The sequence below is a fragment of the Natator depressus genome, chromosome 8 (genome assembly GCF_965152275.1).
Source record: "Natator depressus isolate rNatDep1 chromosome 8, rNatDep2.hap1, whole genome shotgun sequence".
In the NCBI taxonomy this organism is placed as follows: domain Eukaryota; kingdom Metazoa; phylum Chordata; order Testudines; family Cheloniidae; genus Natator; species Natator depressus.
Genome location: NC_134241.1, coordinates 55,723,885 through 55,741,214, shown reverse-complemented (window position 1 = coordinate 55,741,214; position 17,330 = coordinate 55,723,885). Strand labels below are relative to the sequence as shown.

The following is a 17,330-nucleotide window of genomic DNA, read 5'->3' as shown; positions in this document are numbered from 1 at the left end:
CCAGGAAATCCTGCCCATCAGTTCCTTGAGAGAGTCAAAGTCTGTTTTTCTGAAGTCCAGGGTCCGTATTCTGCTGGTTCTCCTTTCTTCCTTCTGTCAGGATCCTGAACTCAACGATCTCATGGTCACTGCCTCCCAGGTTCCCGTCCACTTTTGTTTCCCCTACTAATTCTTCCAGGTTTGTGAGCAGCAGGTCAAGAAGAGCTCTGCTCCTAGTTGGTTCATAGGAAATTATCCCCTACACTTTCCAAAAACTTCTTGGACTGTCTGTGCACTGCTGTATTGCTCTCCCAGCAGATATCAGGGTGATTGAAATCTCCCATGAGAACTAGGGCCTGCGATCTAGTAACTTCCGTTAGTTGCCGGAAGAAAGCCTCGTCCACCTCATCCCCCTGGTCTGGTGGTCTGTAGCAGACTCCCACCACGACATCACCCTTGTTGCTCACACTTCTAAACTTAATCCAGAGACTCTCAGGTTTTTCTGCAGGTTCATACCGGAGCTCTGAGCAGTCATACTGCTCTCTTAGATACATACATTTGTTTATGGAGGAGATTTTTGAAGGTGCTGAGAAGTGTGAGCTGGGGGTGCTCAGAACCTTTGAAGATGAAACTGCCACTTTCAAATGCTTTTCTGAATGCTGAAATATTTTAATTTAATTTTAGGTACCTGAGTGTGAAAATTTAGTCCTTACTATACAGTAATAAGACAACTTGTATTTGCCTTTTTAGCTTCTATAAGATGACAAAATGACTAAATGATAACGCAGCATAATAAGGATTTGCCACAATTGAATCTTGTCTGAAAATTCTATTAAGTAAATGTGGTGTTTTATAACAAACATTTCTTTTCCTACAACTCCTACAAAATTCAGTTAGGTTCAGTCATTCAGATACCACAAGAACAGTGCCCTAAAAAGAACATAAATATACAGATAAATAGATAAGACATGCTGGAAAGGCATGTCTAGACTTAAACACTGGGACTGATTAAGAACATAGGAATTACCATATTGGAACAGTTTAATGGTTCTATCTTGTCTGATATCCTGTCTCCAATTGGTCAATGCTTAAGCATAGTGAGGAAAAATTCAAAATGCACCTAACTGTGCAATACTAAATCATAAGGAGGACATATGCTGGTGATCAGTTTATACCCTGAAGCCACAAGGATTTACAGTTCCCTGTAAATATTGATCTGGGTAAAAGAAAGTTCGTTAAATCACAAATGGCAATGATTGTAGTTAGATACTATTGTCATCACGCTGAGGCTGAGAATGTAAAAGGAGTCTAAGGAAATCCCACTGAATTTCAATGGCATTTAAGCACCTTAATTTCCTTAGGGTCCTATGAAAATTCCTCCCAAAGCGTCTGAGGGGGAAAATGGCGAAAACTGCAAGAAGAAAATTAACAGTTTGTAATTATTGACAATGGTAACTCACTGTTCTTTTTCCAGGTAAGGCTTGGTGGTGGAATACCACTGGATTCACATACCAAACTGATAAGGCTTCCTTCAATTACTGCCAACTGGGAGAGTTCATCTGAACCATAAATACTCGGTGGCACTGAAAACAAATACCAAAAAATGCACTCAGTTTGAATCAGAATGAGACCTGCTAACACTGGGCCAATATCAGACCTGGTAAAAGCAAATGGAATCCCATTGTGCACTGAGCAGGACACAGGTACTGCATCCCTGGAGGAATACCCCTTTGTGAGGTACAGCATACTCCCTCTGCGTGACTGGCTCCCTCCTCCAGGGGAATCAGAGCAATTCCTGCCCTCTGCTGAGCACATATGCTGCAATTCTGACTGGCTCTTATGCAGGTTGCACAATAAGAGGAGGCTCCTATGCCCTTACCTACACTACAGACCTGCCAGGCAGAAACTGACCCTGAATGATTGCCCAGCTCATTATCTTAGCTTATGTACCTTTAGATACTGTAAGTCTGCAAGCTACTCAGCCCCTTTTAAAATTCAACCACAGCCATGATCTTGTTTACTTCCTGTGGCCACAAAATCTTTGATTGTCTGCATGCTTCACAAAGAAGTATTTCCTTTTGCTGGGTCTAATATTGAGTGTCCCCTCTGTTCAGTTATTATGCAACAGGAAAGGAAGCACAGAAAAGAAGGGCCAATCCATTTTCACTCTGATCTTCAACAGTTTTTAATACTTTGGGTCAGGTCCCAAAGAAGAGATAATGGCCTGTTTGGAGCTGGGGAGGCAACTTTCCTTAACATACAATAGTAAATCCTTGAAAATTGACCAGGAGAAGCAGTGGATATCTCAGGCTGAAGTGGGAGAAGGGAATCTCACTAGTGAATGGCTTATCCAACACATTTCTACCACATGAAAATAGGAAAGCATTTCGGTCTGACACTTTAGCCCTCTGATTCTCTTAATTTTTTATAGAGCAGAAACAGATGCATGAATTTCAACACTGGCGACTGTAAAGCTTTATACTGTATTATACTGGTTTCAAGCTTTGGTTTCATTTGTTCTGCTTCAAACCATTAAGCTTATGCCAGTCTCCAAAGAGCCAAATATTATCTTTAGTACATAGGCTGTGTTCTGACAGTTTCTGCAATTCGAGTTAGCTCTGGGGATCTGACTAGAACTCAGAACATAGTCAGATGGACGCATTTCCTGTATTTACCACTCAAAAATATGGCAAGCACCATTTCTGCTCCTAGTGTGTAAACAAAGGATTTCATTCTAAACAGTTAACCACAGATGGCTTTTACAGGCAACTTTTGGTTTCCATTAAGTTTTTCCAGTCAATGCTGCTAACTAACACAAAATTATCTCTTCCTTCAAAATGGTATTAAAATGCTCTCTGTGCACAAAAGGAGCAAATCCAGCTCCCTCCGCTGAAGCCACAGAAGAATCTTTTGCAACAGTGAGAGTCTACTGTGAAACTGGGGTTGGACATAAGGTGGGAGATGCAGAGAGTGGATGTGTTGCTGGTGAAAAGTGTGTGGAGACAGAAGTTTTCTATCTATTCACAGACTAGGTACATCATAGGCATCGTCCACATTGTAACACAGCCCCCAACCACCACATAAATGCCAGTCTAAATTAAGGTTTTATATCACCTGTTTTTCAAATAAATTCTGATTTTTGAAGGTTCAGGAAAATATAATATTTTACTAGAGTATCATGCATTATACATACCCAGAGCCAGATTTAAAAAACCTGGCCTCCCTTTTGATGACTGCATGTAAGAGGGAACAAGTAATTGCACCTAACTTTGCTGGTCACTAATAGGAAGCCAAAAATTAGGCTCAAAATATGTGCACTGAATACATATATCACTAGGATAAGGGAATTATTTAGTTTTGTTAAGGTTATTTTTTTGTTGTTCATAATGGGTGAAATTCAGCCAGCACCAATGACCAGCACAAGGCATATATGCCCTTCCAAGTCCCACTTACACTCTATTTTGAGGACTTATTTGAACTTAAGTGGTTCCTGGGCCTTGTTCTGGACCCCTGCACTTAGGTGAATTTTACCTAAACAGGACAGTTTTCATACCTTTATAATAAAACAAAATCAGCAGTCTAATTGGCTCTAAGCCAAGTTATTTATCCCATTAAAGTCACATGGTTTAGGATTCCATTCAGGTCTCACTTACTTGGTAGGGCACCATCAACCAAACTTGACATTGCTTTATATACTACTTTTTATAAATATAAAACATATATTTAGTATATAAAACATTGTTTTATATTACTACTTTTTAGTACAGAAAGTGACATTGTTTTACATAAAACAATGTTGTTTTCTATACTAAAAAGTAGTAATCAGTCATACTAATCACATATTGACTGATATCAGAAAATTTCAGTCAGCTAATTGTTTATGACTGATGACAGAATAAACTGATTATTATTTTTGAAAATACATTTATGGTCAGAAAATGACTATGCTAAAATAGCACCTCCTCACATATCTGCATCATGTGTGATTTCTGATTCATATCTGTCTATTAGCATTAACCTTTTTTTTACTACAGCTATTGTTATTATTTACAACTGTTAAACTGCGCAGAGTAAATACAACTATGAGAGAGTAATCTGGATTCTCAGCCTCCAAAATTGCACACCCCCAAAACTCGGAAATTATGTGGGTTTAATCCAAAAGACATTGGTGTAAACAAATTGGTTAGTTATATATCTAACTACCCAAAGTGGATATGTAAATATTGTTTGTGCGTGCAAATCTGAGATTATGAGGTGTCTAAAATTTTGATTACATTAATTTAGAAGCCAAATTGAAGTCGTACTGAAAATATGGCCTAATATTTTTATGTGGGCAAAACTGTTCTTTTGCTTTCTTTACTCCATGTATCATAATGCATAGGTATACATTTTAGGTCTGCCTGAAGGTAACATTTGGGTAGTCCCATGTTAATTTCTAAGCTCCTTGTGAAACACTAAGCATGGCTTATTTTATAGGCAGCATAGGATCAACCTCAGAAATGAACTACATATGAAATACACAGTGTGCTCCAGCATTATGCTTCACAGCTTTATCAGAGTTTTGTCCCCAGGCTTGATATAGTATTATAGACTTACCCCAAACATTGACATTATAGTTCTTTTCTGTTTTCCCAGCAACATTTGTGGCTTCACAAGTGTAACGTCCAGTGTCTTGAACCTGAGCTTCTTCAATCTAGAAATAAAATTAAACCGTTTGACTATCATTATGATGAGTAGGTTTTTATTTTGTGTATAGAGTATTATGTATTAAATGTTATTAGGGTGAAGTTGTTTATTTTTACACCAGTCAATCTAAAACTTTAAACATAAATTTAGCAGGGATGATACACTATCCTAAAAACTCCGGAATATGTGCTCCCCATAGCACTCATCCATTATTCATATGGGTATCAACGGGACTTATGCTGTAAAGATCTCCTCTCAAGTTGCTGATAGCCTGGAAAAAGAATAGTGTCTTCATGATTGATAAGCAGCCGAGAAAGTAAGCACTACAGGAGTCTCACAAGTGAACTTTACCTTCAATACACTTCCATCTTCAGAGATGCTGAGGCCTGGTTTCTTCAACAAAGGTCGGCCATCTTTGAGCCAAGTCAGCATGGGTGGGGGAATGGCATTGCTCTGGCAGCGCAGCTCCACTGCTTGGCTGATGAGCACAGAGACATTCTGTTCTTCTCCCATAATGTTTGGTGGAACTAAAACAACACACAAAACAAAGAATAAATCCCCTGGCCAACACAGACTTTCACAAGACACACTGAGGAGTTAGTACACCCACCTAATAAAAATAAGACGGCAGCTATCAGCCAGTTTGACACATTGTGCGTGGAATGAAACAGCTGGTCTATGATCGTGTATCAGACATACTGTCCCAATTGCGTACAAAGAGTTCTCACCACCAGAGATATGTTAGTGAAATTCCTAGTGGAGACAAATGGTGAAATTCTACTTGCAGGGAGATGGTGAAGATACAGACTAAGGCTATGTCTACACTACGGACCTTACAGTGGCACAGCTGTACCACTGCAGCTGTGCTGTTATAATGTCTTCTGTGTAGCCGCTCTATGCTGATGGGAGACAGCTCTCTTGCCGGCATAATTAAACCACCCCCAGTGAGCAGTGGTAGCTATGTCAGCGGGAGGCACTCTCCCACCGACATAGCACTGTCCACACCAGCGCTTTTGTCGGTGAAACTTATGTCGGTCGGGAGTGTGTTTTTTTCACTCCTCTGACCGGCAAAAGTTTTGCCAACAAAAGTGCTAGTGTAGACAAAGCCTAAGGCAAGTACGCAAATAGTTGTAATATAATTTAGCAAATGAAAACCATTTAGAACCATGGAACAAATGTGGCTCAAAGGGCTACGATAAGGAGCAATGAGATGAGGAAAGAAAGGACAGACTTAACCTCCTTCTTGCAGTGCCATGATGGCTAATGTTGAAACTATCTCATGTTAGGTTCCTTAAAGAACCATTAATGGAAATTGGCAATAGAAAGTTGTTGAGGAACTCTATGGCCCAATATCATTTTACTCATGTGCTACGCTTTCTGATCTTTTGGAAGTGAGAGGAGAATTTTGCCCAGAGCAGGCTGAATGTTTATGGTTCCAGCCAAATGAACGATAATTAATGATTTAATCATCATTAGTTCATAATCTACCATTCTACGGTTATCCTCTATGTGTTATGTATGGTATTTGCTAGCTAGTTATTATATGTGCTGAGAACAAACACTATAATTAAATGCGTGTAACAGTTTCTGTGACAACTCCCTCCCCTCCCCCATTTTCACACATGTATAACTACACTTTTCCTCATTTTAAAAATGGAAAAAAAGTTTCCCGCACACATAGGTAACTCAAAAGCAACTGTCTTAGCACTTGACTTAGCACTTGTCTTAGCACCTTAATACTCACTGAGGAATACATTCAGGACCAAGTCTGAAAAGAGATTTAGATTTTAATGGGGGGACAAATCCTGCATATCCTTACTTACAGGAATAGATCTTATTCATGTGAGATACTCTTCTGAGTAAGGATTTGGAGGAGAAGGCCCAAAATTATGATTTAAAACTGGCTACTGTGAGTGCACACTTGGTTAAGTCTGAATTTCATAAGTGTGTGCTTATCCATGGTAGGCTGAGATTTTCAGACCTACTTGAGGGGGATTGGACAGAACTGGGCTTCCAAAAACCCTAAGCAGCTTTCAAAGTATCAGCTGTGTATTAGAGAGTAAAATTCTTGATAAAATCTTGAAATGACATAAAAAGTTAAGACAGCCTAGCTGCAACAGTACTCTTCAATCCGTAAAAAGCAACTTAGTGTGCTGTTTCAACCCTCTTTCCTTTGCTGCTATTTTTTTAAAAGGAGGCAAATTAAATATAAAAACTTTATTAATACAACATTAAGTTGACGTCAAAAATATAATAAATCAAGAACTGAAAAAAGTTGAGGTTCTAACAACAATATTTGCTTGGCTACATTGCACATGTCTAATGGGGTTTTTATTTCTGCTCTGTACCACATATCTGCAATGTGACATAAAAGGGTGCTGCAAGAACTTTAACTTTTACATTTCCTTTTATTTTTAACTGTGCAACTTTAACATTCCATAAGCGATGTGTAATATTAAAAAAAATATGGGGGAGAGAAAAAGGAAACACTGTCTGTGAGAAATATCTAAAATGACCCAAAGAAGAGCACTGTGTAGCTCGAAAGCTTGTCTCTTTCACCAGCATAAGTTGGTCAAATAAAAGGTATTACCTCATCCACCGTAGGAGAAATACCATGAACCTTATTCAAAACAAAGAGACTTTTTCATAATTAGTGCATATGAGATTAAAACTGCCCCAAGGTAGCACTCAATACCCGAGCAATACAGGTCTCAAGATATCATGAGAAAAAAACCCATAATATAGCACTGTTTTTCTTAACACAGGAAATACTAAACAGAACAGCTGATATCACAGCTTGAAAATAATTTAGGGGAAAAGTCTGGTCTCTGTGGATAAGAAACATAATAACTGTAAAAAAATCTGTTTATCTTACTTTCTTTGTAGAATTTACAGAAGGCCTGGATTCTTCATGACAGTTTGTGGAACTGAACATTGAAAGCTGACCTGTTACTGCAGAAAGCTAATTTATTTCCTTATATTTTTCACCAATTACTTCTCCTTTCAGCTACATGACTTGAACTATGTTCAAAAGGAAACTGCATTACAAAACTGAAAAACAGGGACTAAAAAAAAATAGAGAATCTGTTTCTGAAGGAACAAAGGATTAAAATGAATCTAATTATCTTACAGGATATGTTAACAAACTTGTTCAAACTCTTAATTTGGTCAAGTATGTACCAAGTTTCTAACCATCTCGGCCTCCGTAGCATTCCAAATTCTTCTCTCCCTCTCATTTCTTAATTAGTCTACCTACTGGAGTTAAGTATTAACAATAATATTAATTTTAGGTGACAGCCTTCAAGGCTTCTCAAGATTGCCATGCAGCTGAGTTCAACCCAGACCAGCCTTTATTTCAATGCTCTTTTTAAGCATGCATCACTACAGTGCATAGAACCCTCTGTCACAGCTGGTGATATCTCTCTCCTTTGCTGTAACCTCAGAGAGGACAAGTACATCCAGTAATGGGTTGTGAGAAGGTCCCACCAGCTCAAGACTGAGAAACATTGGCTGGGAAGTGTGGAGGAAGCTAACACTGCCCTGCCTCTGCTATACTTTTCTTGTAGATACACAGAGGAACATATTCCTTCTCACTACCTGGTCTCTTTCCTAGTTTATGTTCAATTAGGCCCAGCCTTCCTTAAAGTAGCTCTAAGAGTTGAGCCCTTGTTATGGATAAAAACAAGTTTGGGCATCAATTTCAATGTTCATACTATAGGAAGCTGTCAGAATGCTCACCATAAACTCTGAGATCAATATCCCTTTGTTTCTCCCCAGCAGCATTCACTGCAACACAGATATACTTTCCTGTGTCACTGATCTGAGCGCTAGTCAGTGCCAAGACACGACCCCCAGAGAGAACCTGTAAAAGAAAGGTTGAAAGGACACTTTCATTATACCCTTTTAGTTTCTCTAGTAATATACTGCAGTATAACAGAGTTAGAACCATTATCTTTCATTATCTTAGAACCATTATCTTTCATTTTGAAGCAAAAAAATGCTCCTATTACATCTCTTCTTTCTTTCCCTTGTGTTTCTCCCAACTCAGATCCTGCAAAGACTGAAGCACATGCTTAACTTTATGCAGGCCCCAACTGGGCTATGTGTATTCGTAAGTCTTTTCAGGATCTGGACGTCAGCCTCTCACTCTCAGCTTCACACCTATTTTGCCTCCCTCTATGCTTGGAACAATCTCCATTTTCTACCACATTCCCTCTCTCCCCTCTTTCAAATCTCTCCTTAAAATCCACTTCTTCCAGGAATCATCCTTTCCATCTTCTTTTCTCCAACTCCCCAACTATTATTTTGTGTCATATCTTGGCTATCTCAACAGGAATCCTTCCTTAGCACATACTTGAAACTTGCAATTTTACTGTATGGTGCTATATACATTATTTTTATTAACAACAATGCTACTAGTTATCATCCTGGCATTGTATCCATGGTTAACATTTCCCTGAATTCCTTTAATGGACATTTTTGTTTGAATTTACTACCACTGAAAAAGCGCTAGTTCACAGCCTCTATTTATCCACAGGATGGGTTTTCATAGGCAGCTGCAATGCAAACTTCCCCAAATTGCCTGACCAATGTGGCTCAGTCTTGACCTCAAATGAATCACCTCAGAGTGGCAGCACAGTTTAATTTCCTTATTCATTCTTTCCTCTCTGAGAAGTGCCAATTTTAGCAGTATGAACTCTTGACTAAGAGCACCAATTAATTTCATAAAGGCCACAGTGAGCAATCTTCATACCTATGGTTATTACCAACACAGGCTAGATTTGAACCAGTAACCTTGACAGGAAAGGCACACATGCCTCACTGAAAACCCTCTAAAAATCCAGTTCCATTAAAATGAGCTAGTTTTAAGTACCCATGTCAAGATACCAAAAAACCTACAAGTACTAAGGTTTGCATCGATTACCTGGAGTCCATCAGAAAAGCTGGAAACGGGGCTACCGTCTTTCAGCCAAGTCAGAATGGGTGTAGGGATACCTCTGGCTTCACATTCCAGCCTCACTAGATTATTAACCACCACTGCCACCATCTCATTCTTGCCAGAAATTGATGGGGGCACTGAAAAACAGAACAAACTTGAGACAGCTATGGAGAAATATAAATCAGAACAAAATTAAATGGGCCACTTACTTTTGGAAAGAGTTTTTCTTCCTGAAACTGCAAGGCAGTCCATCGTTTGTCATTTGTCCACACTGTGCCAAATCCTGCTCTCTTTACTTACATAAGTAGTCAGATATCTCCATTGGAACTACTCGTGTGAGTATGGTGAGCAGTATTGGGCCCGTTGCCCAGAGGGCAGCCATGAAAACCAGAAATCATAACATAAAATCTGAAAATGTTCTCTCAAATTTTTACAATACTGCATTTAGACCTTGTGAAAGATCTTACCAGTGAGTATTAAAGCAAAAATTTAAATCTAAATCTAATGAAGCAAATGCATATGGAATATAGTAAATCAACCTTGTGAAATTGACATGAAAATGTACAGGTCCAGGCCCTACAAAATCTACCTGCCCACTTTTTACATGATAATGAAAAACATCTTAACTACTCGTCATAAATTACTTGCTTTAGGTGAGTGGCTGAGTAGAATTTTGCAGGGTTGCATTTAAAGGGACACTTGCTTGAATTTTTAAATGAATTGCTTTGGCCACCCTTGTGTTCCTTTCCTTTTATGTTTGCTTCCCACAAACATTCTAAGTGACTGGAATTTTATATTCTACAAATATTTGTATCAGTGCATTTCAAAGTCAAATGGATGAGTATTTTCAGAAAACAAAATTTAGATGTGCATATGGGAAATGTTTGACTTATCTAGTCAGGAAATTAAAACAGTATTGTGTGACTTATCTCACCAATTACAACCAAGCAACATAGCTTAAATATTCAGTATCTGTAACAACAATTTAAAACTTGCAGTGAACCTTTCATGATTAACATAGAAAGAAAAGAATGTCATGATCTACTCACAGATGTTCTATGTACAGAAAAAGAGCGTATGTTAATCAGATAAATTATTCAGGGAAAACTAGTTGCTCAATTGTTTTAATGAGTGAACAATTTCTGGTAAACCATGATGCAGACTATTCATTCTCCCTGATAAATAAGCTCTAGTAGAACCAGAAATGCTGGAAGATAAGCAGTTTGCCATACACTTTGCCGTAACAAGTATCCATTGTTCTTCGATAATTACAAATGTTTTATAATGGTGAGAAACAACTAAAAACACCTTCAGACAATGAAATCATATGAATATACTTTATCTGAATTCAAAAGATTTGGCACCTATAAATAGTTCTATAACTCCCTTCAATGTTAAGATTGGGGTATTGTTTTCTAAACAATCAGAACACAATGACAATTTATGCTGTAGCTACTGTAACCAAAATACTGTTTTTACAGCAGAATTTGAATAAAATGAGATATTAATGGGATGAGAAATATGGTCATACACTACAGTGATGAGCATGGTATAAGAATCAAGATAAGAGAAATATATGCTCATTAAACTCAATATAACTTCTCCTGTGTTCTGCCATGAATCCTTTAGAGTCCATTATCTCCTCATTGTTCATAACTTCCACTTTAAATTGAATGAAATATAAAGAAATAATTTACACATGATGACAGCACTTATGTAGGGTTAAAGAATAGTATTATGATCTCATGCTTCACAGTGTAAACTGATCACTGGATAGGTCAGAACGGATTCTCTTCCCAGACCCATTAGGTACACACTGAACTGGCTACATGCATTAGGAACGGTTTAATCTTTCTTTGATACAATCAGTACTGGGTGACATGTTTTGATCTGGAATGGTAAACAAATCCTGTGAGTCTAATCTATCTGGCTAACCCAAAGGGTATTACTGAACTGAAACTCCAGCCTCCATAAAAAGAAGCCCATGTGTTTAAGAGTTATTTTTTAATTTTTAGCTTTGAACAGAAATAATGACCTTGGCACCAAACATTTCCTGGGGATTAATGACTGGGTGGGGTTAATCGCTTTTGGCCGTGTTTTGGGCCATCAAATTCTGTCAGATAGTCATTAATCCCAAGGAAAGGCACTGCCTAAGGTCATTATTGGTTAATTAACATTAAAAGGAATTACATGCTGTTTGTGCATCTCAGTGGAAGAATACAACCCTGACACCACTGTGCCAAATTCTGGCTGCAGATTAGAGTGGAAGGCTCCCACTGAAATATGTTGTGTGTGCGCAAATTCTGAAGGCAAATTTGTCTTAGGGACTGAGGGGTTTTGATCAGGTTTTTAGTGACTATAAACTAAAGACTCACAATTTCATTTTAATTTCATACAACCAAACACAATTTCCTCTAAAACCTCTGAACTATGAATCAGCTTCTGTTTTCTTTCTGTAGTATATTTACCTGTTGTAGAGTTCAAAATGATCAACAATGAACAATAACCCATACCTTTTCAAACTGCTGCAGCAGCAACATTTAAGTTTCTCTGACAGATCTGGCTAAACTGCTCTCTCCTATCAGAATTGACAAACATCTTCAATTGAGTTTTCCCATGTCAATGCTCTAAAGAGAGAAATGTGGCCTTGGTATTCTCCACAACTCCCCTCAGAAAATGATTAGTGATAGGAAGGAGTGTATTAAGTATGTGTAATAAAACTGGAAAAGAGCAGGCAAAATGCACATAGATTATTTTCCTCAAGCTCTTTTTATGATATGCAGCACTTACCATGAACCTGCAGGTTGTAAAAGAGCTCCGCTGTTCCTGCTGTATTGACAGCCACACATTTATAAATGCCAGTGTCAGAGATCTGGGCACTGTCAAGCTGAACGATTTGCCCCCTGTTTAAGAACGTGACACTTGCAGCGCCAGCAAGTGGATGACTGTCTTTGTACCATGTGATAGCTGCAATGTGAAATAAGAGAGAGGGAAAAGTTACTGACTGTACCCTTATAGATGGCAGTAACAAAGCTAGTTCTAGGCAACAACAGAAAGAAACTTTCCAAATTATCGTAAAATTTTCAGTCTTTGTTCAAACACTGGTTAAATTTTTCTAAACGCTAACTAAAAATCAATATTCACTATATTTAAACTACAGTAATAATAAAGTTATAACAATAGTAGTGATAACTACTAACTTTTTTGTAAGGTACTGCATACACCTATGACATTCAGTAACAACAACAACAACTATAATTTTATATGTATATAGATACGTCTGTCCCAAAGCAATTTATCAACCTAATAAACCATTCTATTAAGCATGTATATAGAGGCCACTTCATCTACTACTAAACTGAAATACACCTGTTTAAAAATACACTGCAACATGACAACATTTCAAGGCAGAAAATGCAAAATACTACATTAAACTGAAACTCGTGTGGATGCTTGCAGAGGCAGAATACAGTAAGCCTAACAGGAATTTGACTAGGGTGGTGGAATTAGAGTGTTTTGGGATTATAATAGACCATAACTGTTGAGGACCTTTACTTTGCATCTCAGTCACAAGATGGCCCTTCTATCAGCTCAGTTCTCACTAACACCTTGCTGGGACATTGGGTCCATGCTTACTCAGATGAAACTTTTACCTATTGAATCACTTCTTACAATACCTATGTTTTCTATGGAGGTCTCCTATCCAAGGAATACATTGGCTTGACTCTGATTAACTTGTGAGAACTGCATGCTAATCACAACACAAGGTAGTGTGACTGCAGGCAAACACCCTATTTTTTTCAGTCACCTCAAACAAGGAGATCTATTGTTGTTGCTTTTCAAGGCCATATCCTGCCATCATTTAGCACAAAGAATTCTCATGGAACTGAACAGGAGTTTGGGATTCAGAATTATGGTGAGATATGGTAAAGTAGCATTCTAGCACAACAGTGTAGCAATTAAACATTTTTTGTATTTCAAGAACCTTTGATGCTCCTTCACAGAGTTATACAGAGTTGAAAACCCAGCACAGTAATTGGGCTAAATGCTCTGCCTTTTTACTCCAGGAAGAAGGGAGTGAGATTTTCCTTGGTACTTCTATTCCCTAATCTAAATAGTGATACACTCGATTGTTTGTTGGGGGTTTTTTTTGTAGGGGGGAAGGGTTGTTTTTGTTTTAGGTTGTTTGGTGGGGGGGGGGGGTTAAGTTGATCAAAGTAAAATTTTTGCTCTGCACTGAAAATTATTCTTTCTAGACAGTTTGTAACACCTGGCAGTATATCGTAAGTAGAAGAGCTGGCAGAATTCTATGACTATAACCTTTTAAAAAAATAATCGTCACTAGGTTTGAAGAAACAGTGCTGAGGAAAAATGAATGCATGCCAAGTGGGCGTACAATGCTACCCTTTGGAACTGTTGATATCTTACATCTAACTTTCTCCAGGTGTAAATGACTACACAAGGATGACAGGCACTGGAAAAATCAGATCCAAAAGGTACAAAAGTTCAGTTTGGATGCTCATTTGAACTTTAGTCAAATCTTTTTTCTGGAAACTGGGCTATAAACTAAATAAAAATAAGCCCTCTTGCAGAATTTCAGTATTTCCTGAGTTTAACTGGGCAGCAAATGCTACAAGAACAACCTCTCTCACATTATGGTAGTTCTTTCACTTCCTGACACGAGCAGGAAGTTCTCAGAAATACAGATTACAGAAAGGAAAAAATGCACACTTCTCAAACCTTAAAAGAGGTTCAAAGTGGGAAAGGATCCAAACCAAAATCCTGGATCTGAAAACATTCAAATAATAGGGTGTTTGAAATCCAGCTTCTTGAGCTTGTCTTTCAGGTTTGTTTCAGTTCAAGTTTTAGGTAAAGATTATTTTATCTGAAGGCATTCATCTGTCCTAATCATGAGCCAAATATTGAGGTCCTTACTCAGGCAAATTCCCATTGGAGTCAATGAGCATTTGACTAGGAAATATAATGAGGAAGGTTATTGACATGAATTGTGACTGTATAGATCATTGCTGCAACCAAGGTCCTATAGTTGCACCAAATCTTGTACAAAGGAGATCCAGTAAGGTATCTATGGAAAGGTTATGATGAGCTGGTTATGATTATGCTGTCTATATGTGTCTATCTTTTTTGTAGTTGAAGTTATTAATATTGGCTATTTACTTAATGTGTTTTGATTCTAAGTAGCCTCATTGAAGCATTTGGTCCACTTCTTTGGTCCACTCAGTAAGTGCCCAGTCAAGAAACACTTAACTGACAATGGACTTTGGGAGATGCCAATCCACATGTGAGCTTTCCTGGGAACGTTCCAATGAACATGTAAACAATGGCGTCGGCCAGCAAACTGAGTCATGCATGGACATGTGACTTGCCCATGTGACTCCAAGCTGCATCTTGCTGCTGTAATTTTCCACAGTAGGAACAAAGAGGTGTCCTTTCACCTGGAAGAGACTATAACAGGCAGCTGCCTCATCTCCAGTTTGTCTTCAGTCCTGCTTCTGACCTCTGGAGGGACTTTGCTACAAACTGAAGCTCTGAACAAAGGACTGAATGACCCGTCCCAGCTGTGGATGTACTCCAGAGACTTGATTTGAACCTGCAGTTTATTCCATCACTGCTACATGCCTGAACCAAGAACCTTGCCATTACTGTATGTAATTGATTCCATTTAACCAATTCTAGCTTTCATCTCTATCTTTCTCCATTTATGAATAAACCTTTAAATTTTAGATTCTAAAGGACTGGCAACAGAGTGCTTTGTGGGTAAAATCTGACTTGTATATTGACCTGGGTCTGGGGCTTGGTCCTTTGGGATCGGGAGAACCTTTTTCTTTTACTGGGGTATTGGTTTTCATAACCATTCGTCCCCATAACGAGTGGCACTGGTGGTGATACTGGGAAACTGGAGTGTCTAAGGGAATTACTTGTAGGACTTCTGGATAGCCAGTGGGGTAAAACCGAAGTCTTCTCTGTTTGGCTGGTTTGGTTTGTCTGGTGTGCAAAGGAACCCCAGCCTTGGGCTGTAACTGCTCTGCTCTAAGCAATTTGTCCTGAATTAATACTCTCAGATGTGTCCCACCCAAGGCAGCATCGTTACAGAAGGATTTAGCACAATAAGAATAAATGTAAATTAAATTATGACTAGATATAAAAAGGCCAAATTTTCAAAGGCCAGCATTGAAGATGCAGTTCCAAAAACATATGCATAACCTACCACCACCTCAGCAGGCCATTCAGGAAATAAACGTTGAGGTTTTCCATGTGCACGAGGGGCCAGATGCAAAGTCCATGGAATAGTATGGAAAGACCCGGTGGAAAAGTGTGTTTTTGGATGGGGTCCTCAGTGTTGGCCCATTTTTGCAGGCATACTCATTACACTGGGTTTTGTAAATTTGACCCACACTATGCAGTATTAACCTGATAAGATTAGGTGATTGGATTTGTTTTTCTCTATTTTTTCACAGAAGCATGTAGTGTACAATAACATCTGCTGACATTGTTATTTACTGTGGACATGGCCGGTGGTAGAGTTATGAGAGGACAATTTATCCACGTTTCTCATTCATTTGAATGGGAAACAGTGGGGATCACTGAATCCCTACTACTTTAACTTTAAATTTCATCTACTGTACATCACTGAAATTTATTGGAGCTTCCCATTATATATTCACTGTACTATTGATTTCACTAGTTTAAATACTACAGATTTATGTTCACATTAAGAATCTCAGTTATCATCAGGAGCCTTTGAAAATGGATAACCTGTTAACAGACTCGTTTTAACATACATACCTGGCAAAGGATTCCCAGATGCTTTGCACTCAAGGTGGATTGGGTTATTCACCACCACGGTTTCATTTAGCATCTTTCCTGCATGCTCCACACTGGGTGGTTCTGAAAAAGGGCAGAAAAATTATGGTTTAAATCATTTAGCCACACAGTTGGCAGAACATCTGTGCACAAAGCACTTTGTATACTGAAATATCATGCTTATTTACTGCTGAATGTCTGGGGAATATCCCACACCTCCTTTTTGTAGGCTCTCCCCAGATGAGCTCCCATCTGCAGTTGGACTGTTCTGTAGTTGTACAGGCTCTTCAGCATTAACAGGAATAAAAACTTCTTTTTGCCAGTAAAGTAGGGCTATTTGACTCAAGATACACACAGCTTGAGTGGGGTAGGAAGGGGCCAGTTTTGAAAAGTCACTTTTCTAACATGTCAAGCTTTTTAATCATACTCAGTTTACACTTTAAAATGGCTACATCGAACTGAATGCTGCAGAGAGCTTTAATAAGGAAAAGCACCTTACTTTACCTAGCCCACATATGTTCTAGAAGGTGGCAGACTAGGGTGACCATATAGCAAGTGTGAAAAATTGGGACAGGGTGGGGGGAAATAGGAGCCTATATAAGAAAAAGCCCCAAATATTGGGACTGTCCCTATAAAATCGGGACATCTGGTCTCCCTCTGGCAGACACACAAGGCACTGACACACAGCACTGCTGACAGGAAGAGTAGAAGAAAAAGACAAACTAGTGTGAGTCAGTCTTAGGACAAAATCAGCTGGATACATCAAATATGGCTTTAGGAATACAGGAGGAGCAAGGTTCCTCATTCCCATCCTGATGCAGATAGGTGTTGCAATCTTCCATTTAATTTAACACACTTGCATATTCACAAATCAAACAGATACAATAGAAATCACAGAAAA

At 38.6% G+C, this 17,330-nt stretch overlaps 1 protein-coding gene across 1 annotated transcript in view; it reads right to left on the bottom strand.

The window, feature by feature from the left end:
- The window catches only part of HMCN1 (hemicentin 1), a 335,320-nt gene that overhangs the window by 117,103 nt on the left and 200,887 nt on the right, over positions 1 to 17,330 (bottom strand). The window contains exons 37-43 of the mRNA XM_074961138.1: positions 16,412 to 16,513; positions 12,395 to 12,571; positions 9,590 to 9,741; positions 8,404 to 8,527; positions 5,017 to 5,192; positions 4,576 to 4,672; positions 1,440 to 1,562 (exon numbers count right to left, since the gene is read on the bottom strand). Of these exons, the coding sequence (XP_074817239.1) occupies positions 1,440 to 1,562; positions 4,576 to 4,672; positions 5,017 to 5,192; positions 8,404 to 8,527; positions 9,590 to 9,741; positions 12,395 to 12,571; positions 16,412 to 16,513 (951 nt within the window). The remainder of the gene's footprint in view (positions 1 to 1,439; positions 1,563 to 4,575; positions 4,673 to 5,016; positions 5,193 to 8,403; positions 8,528 to 9,589; positions 9,742 to 12,394; positions 12,572 to 16,411; positions 16,514 to 17,330) is intronic.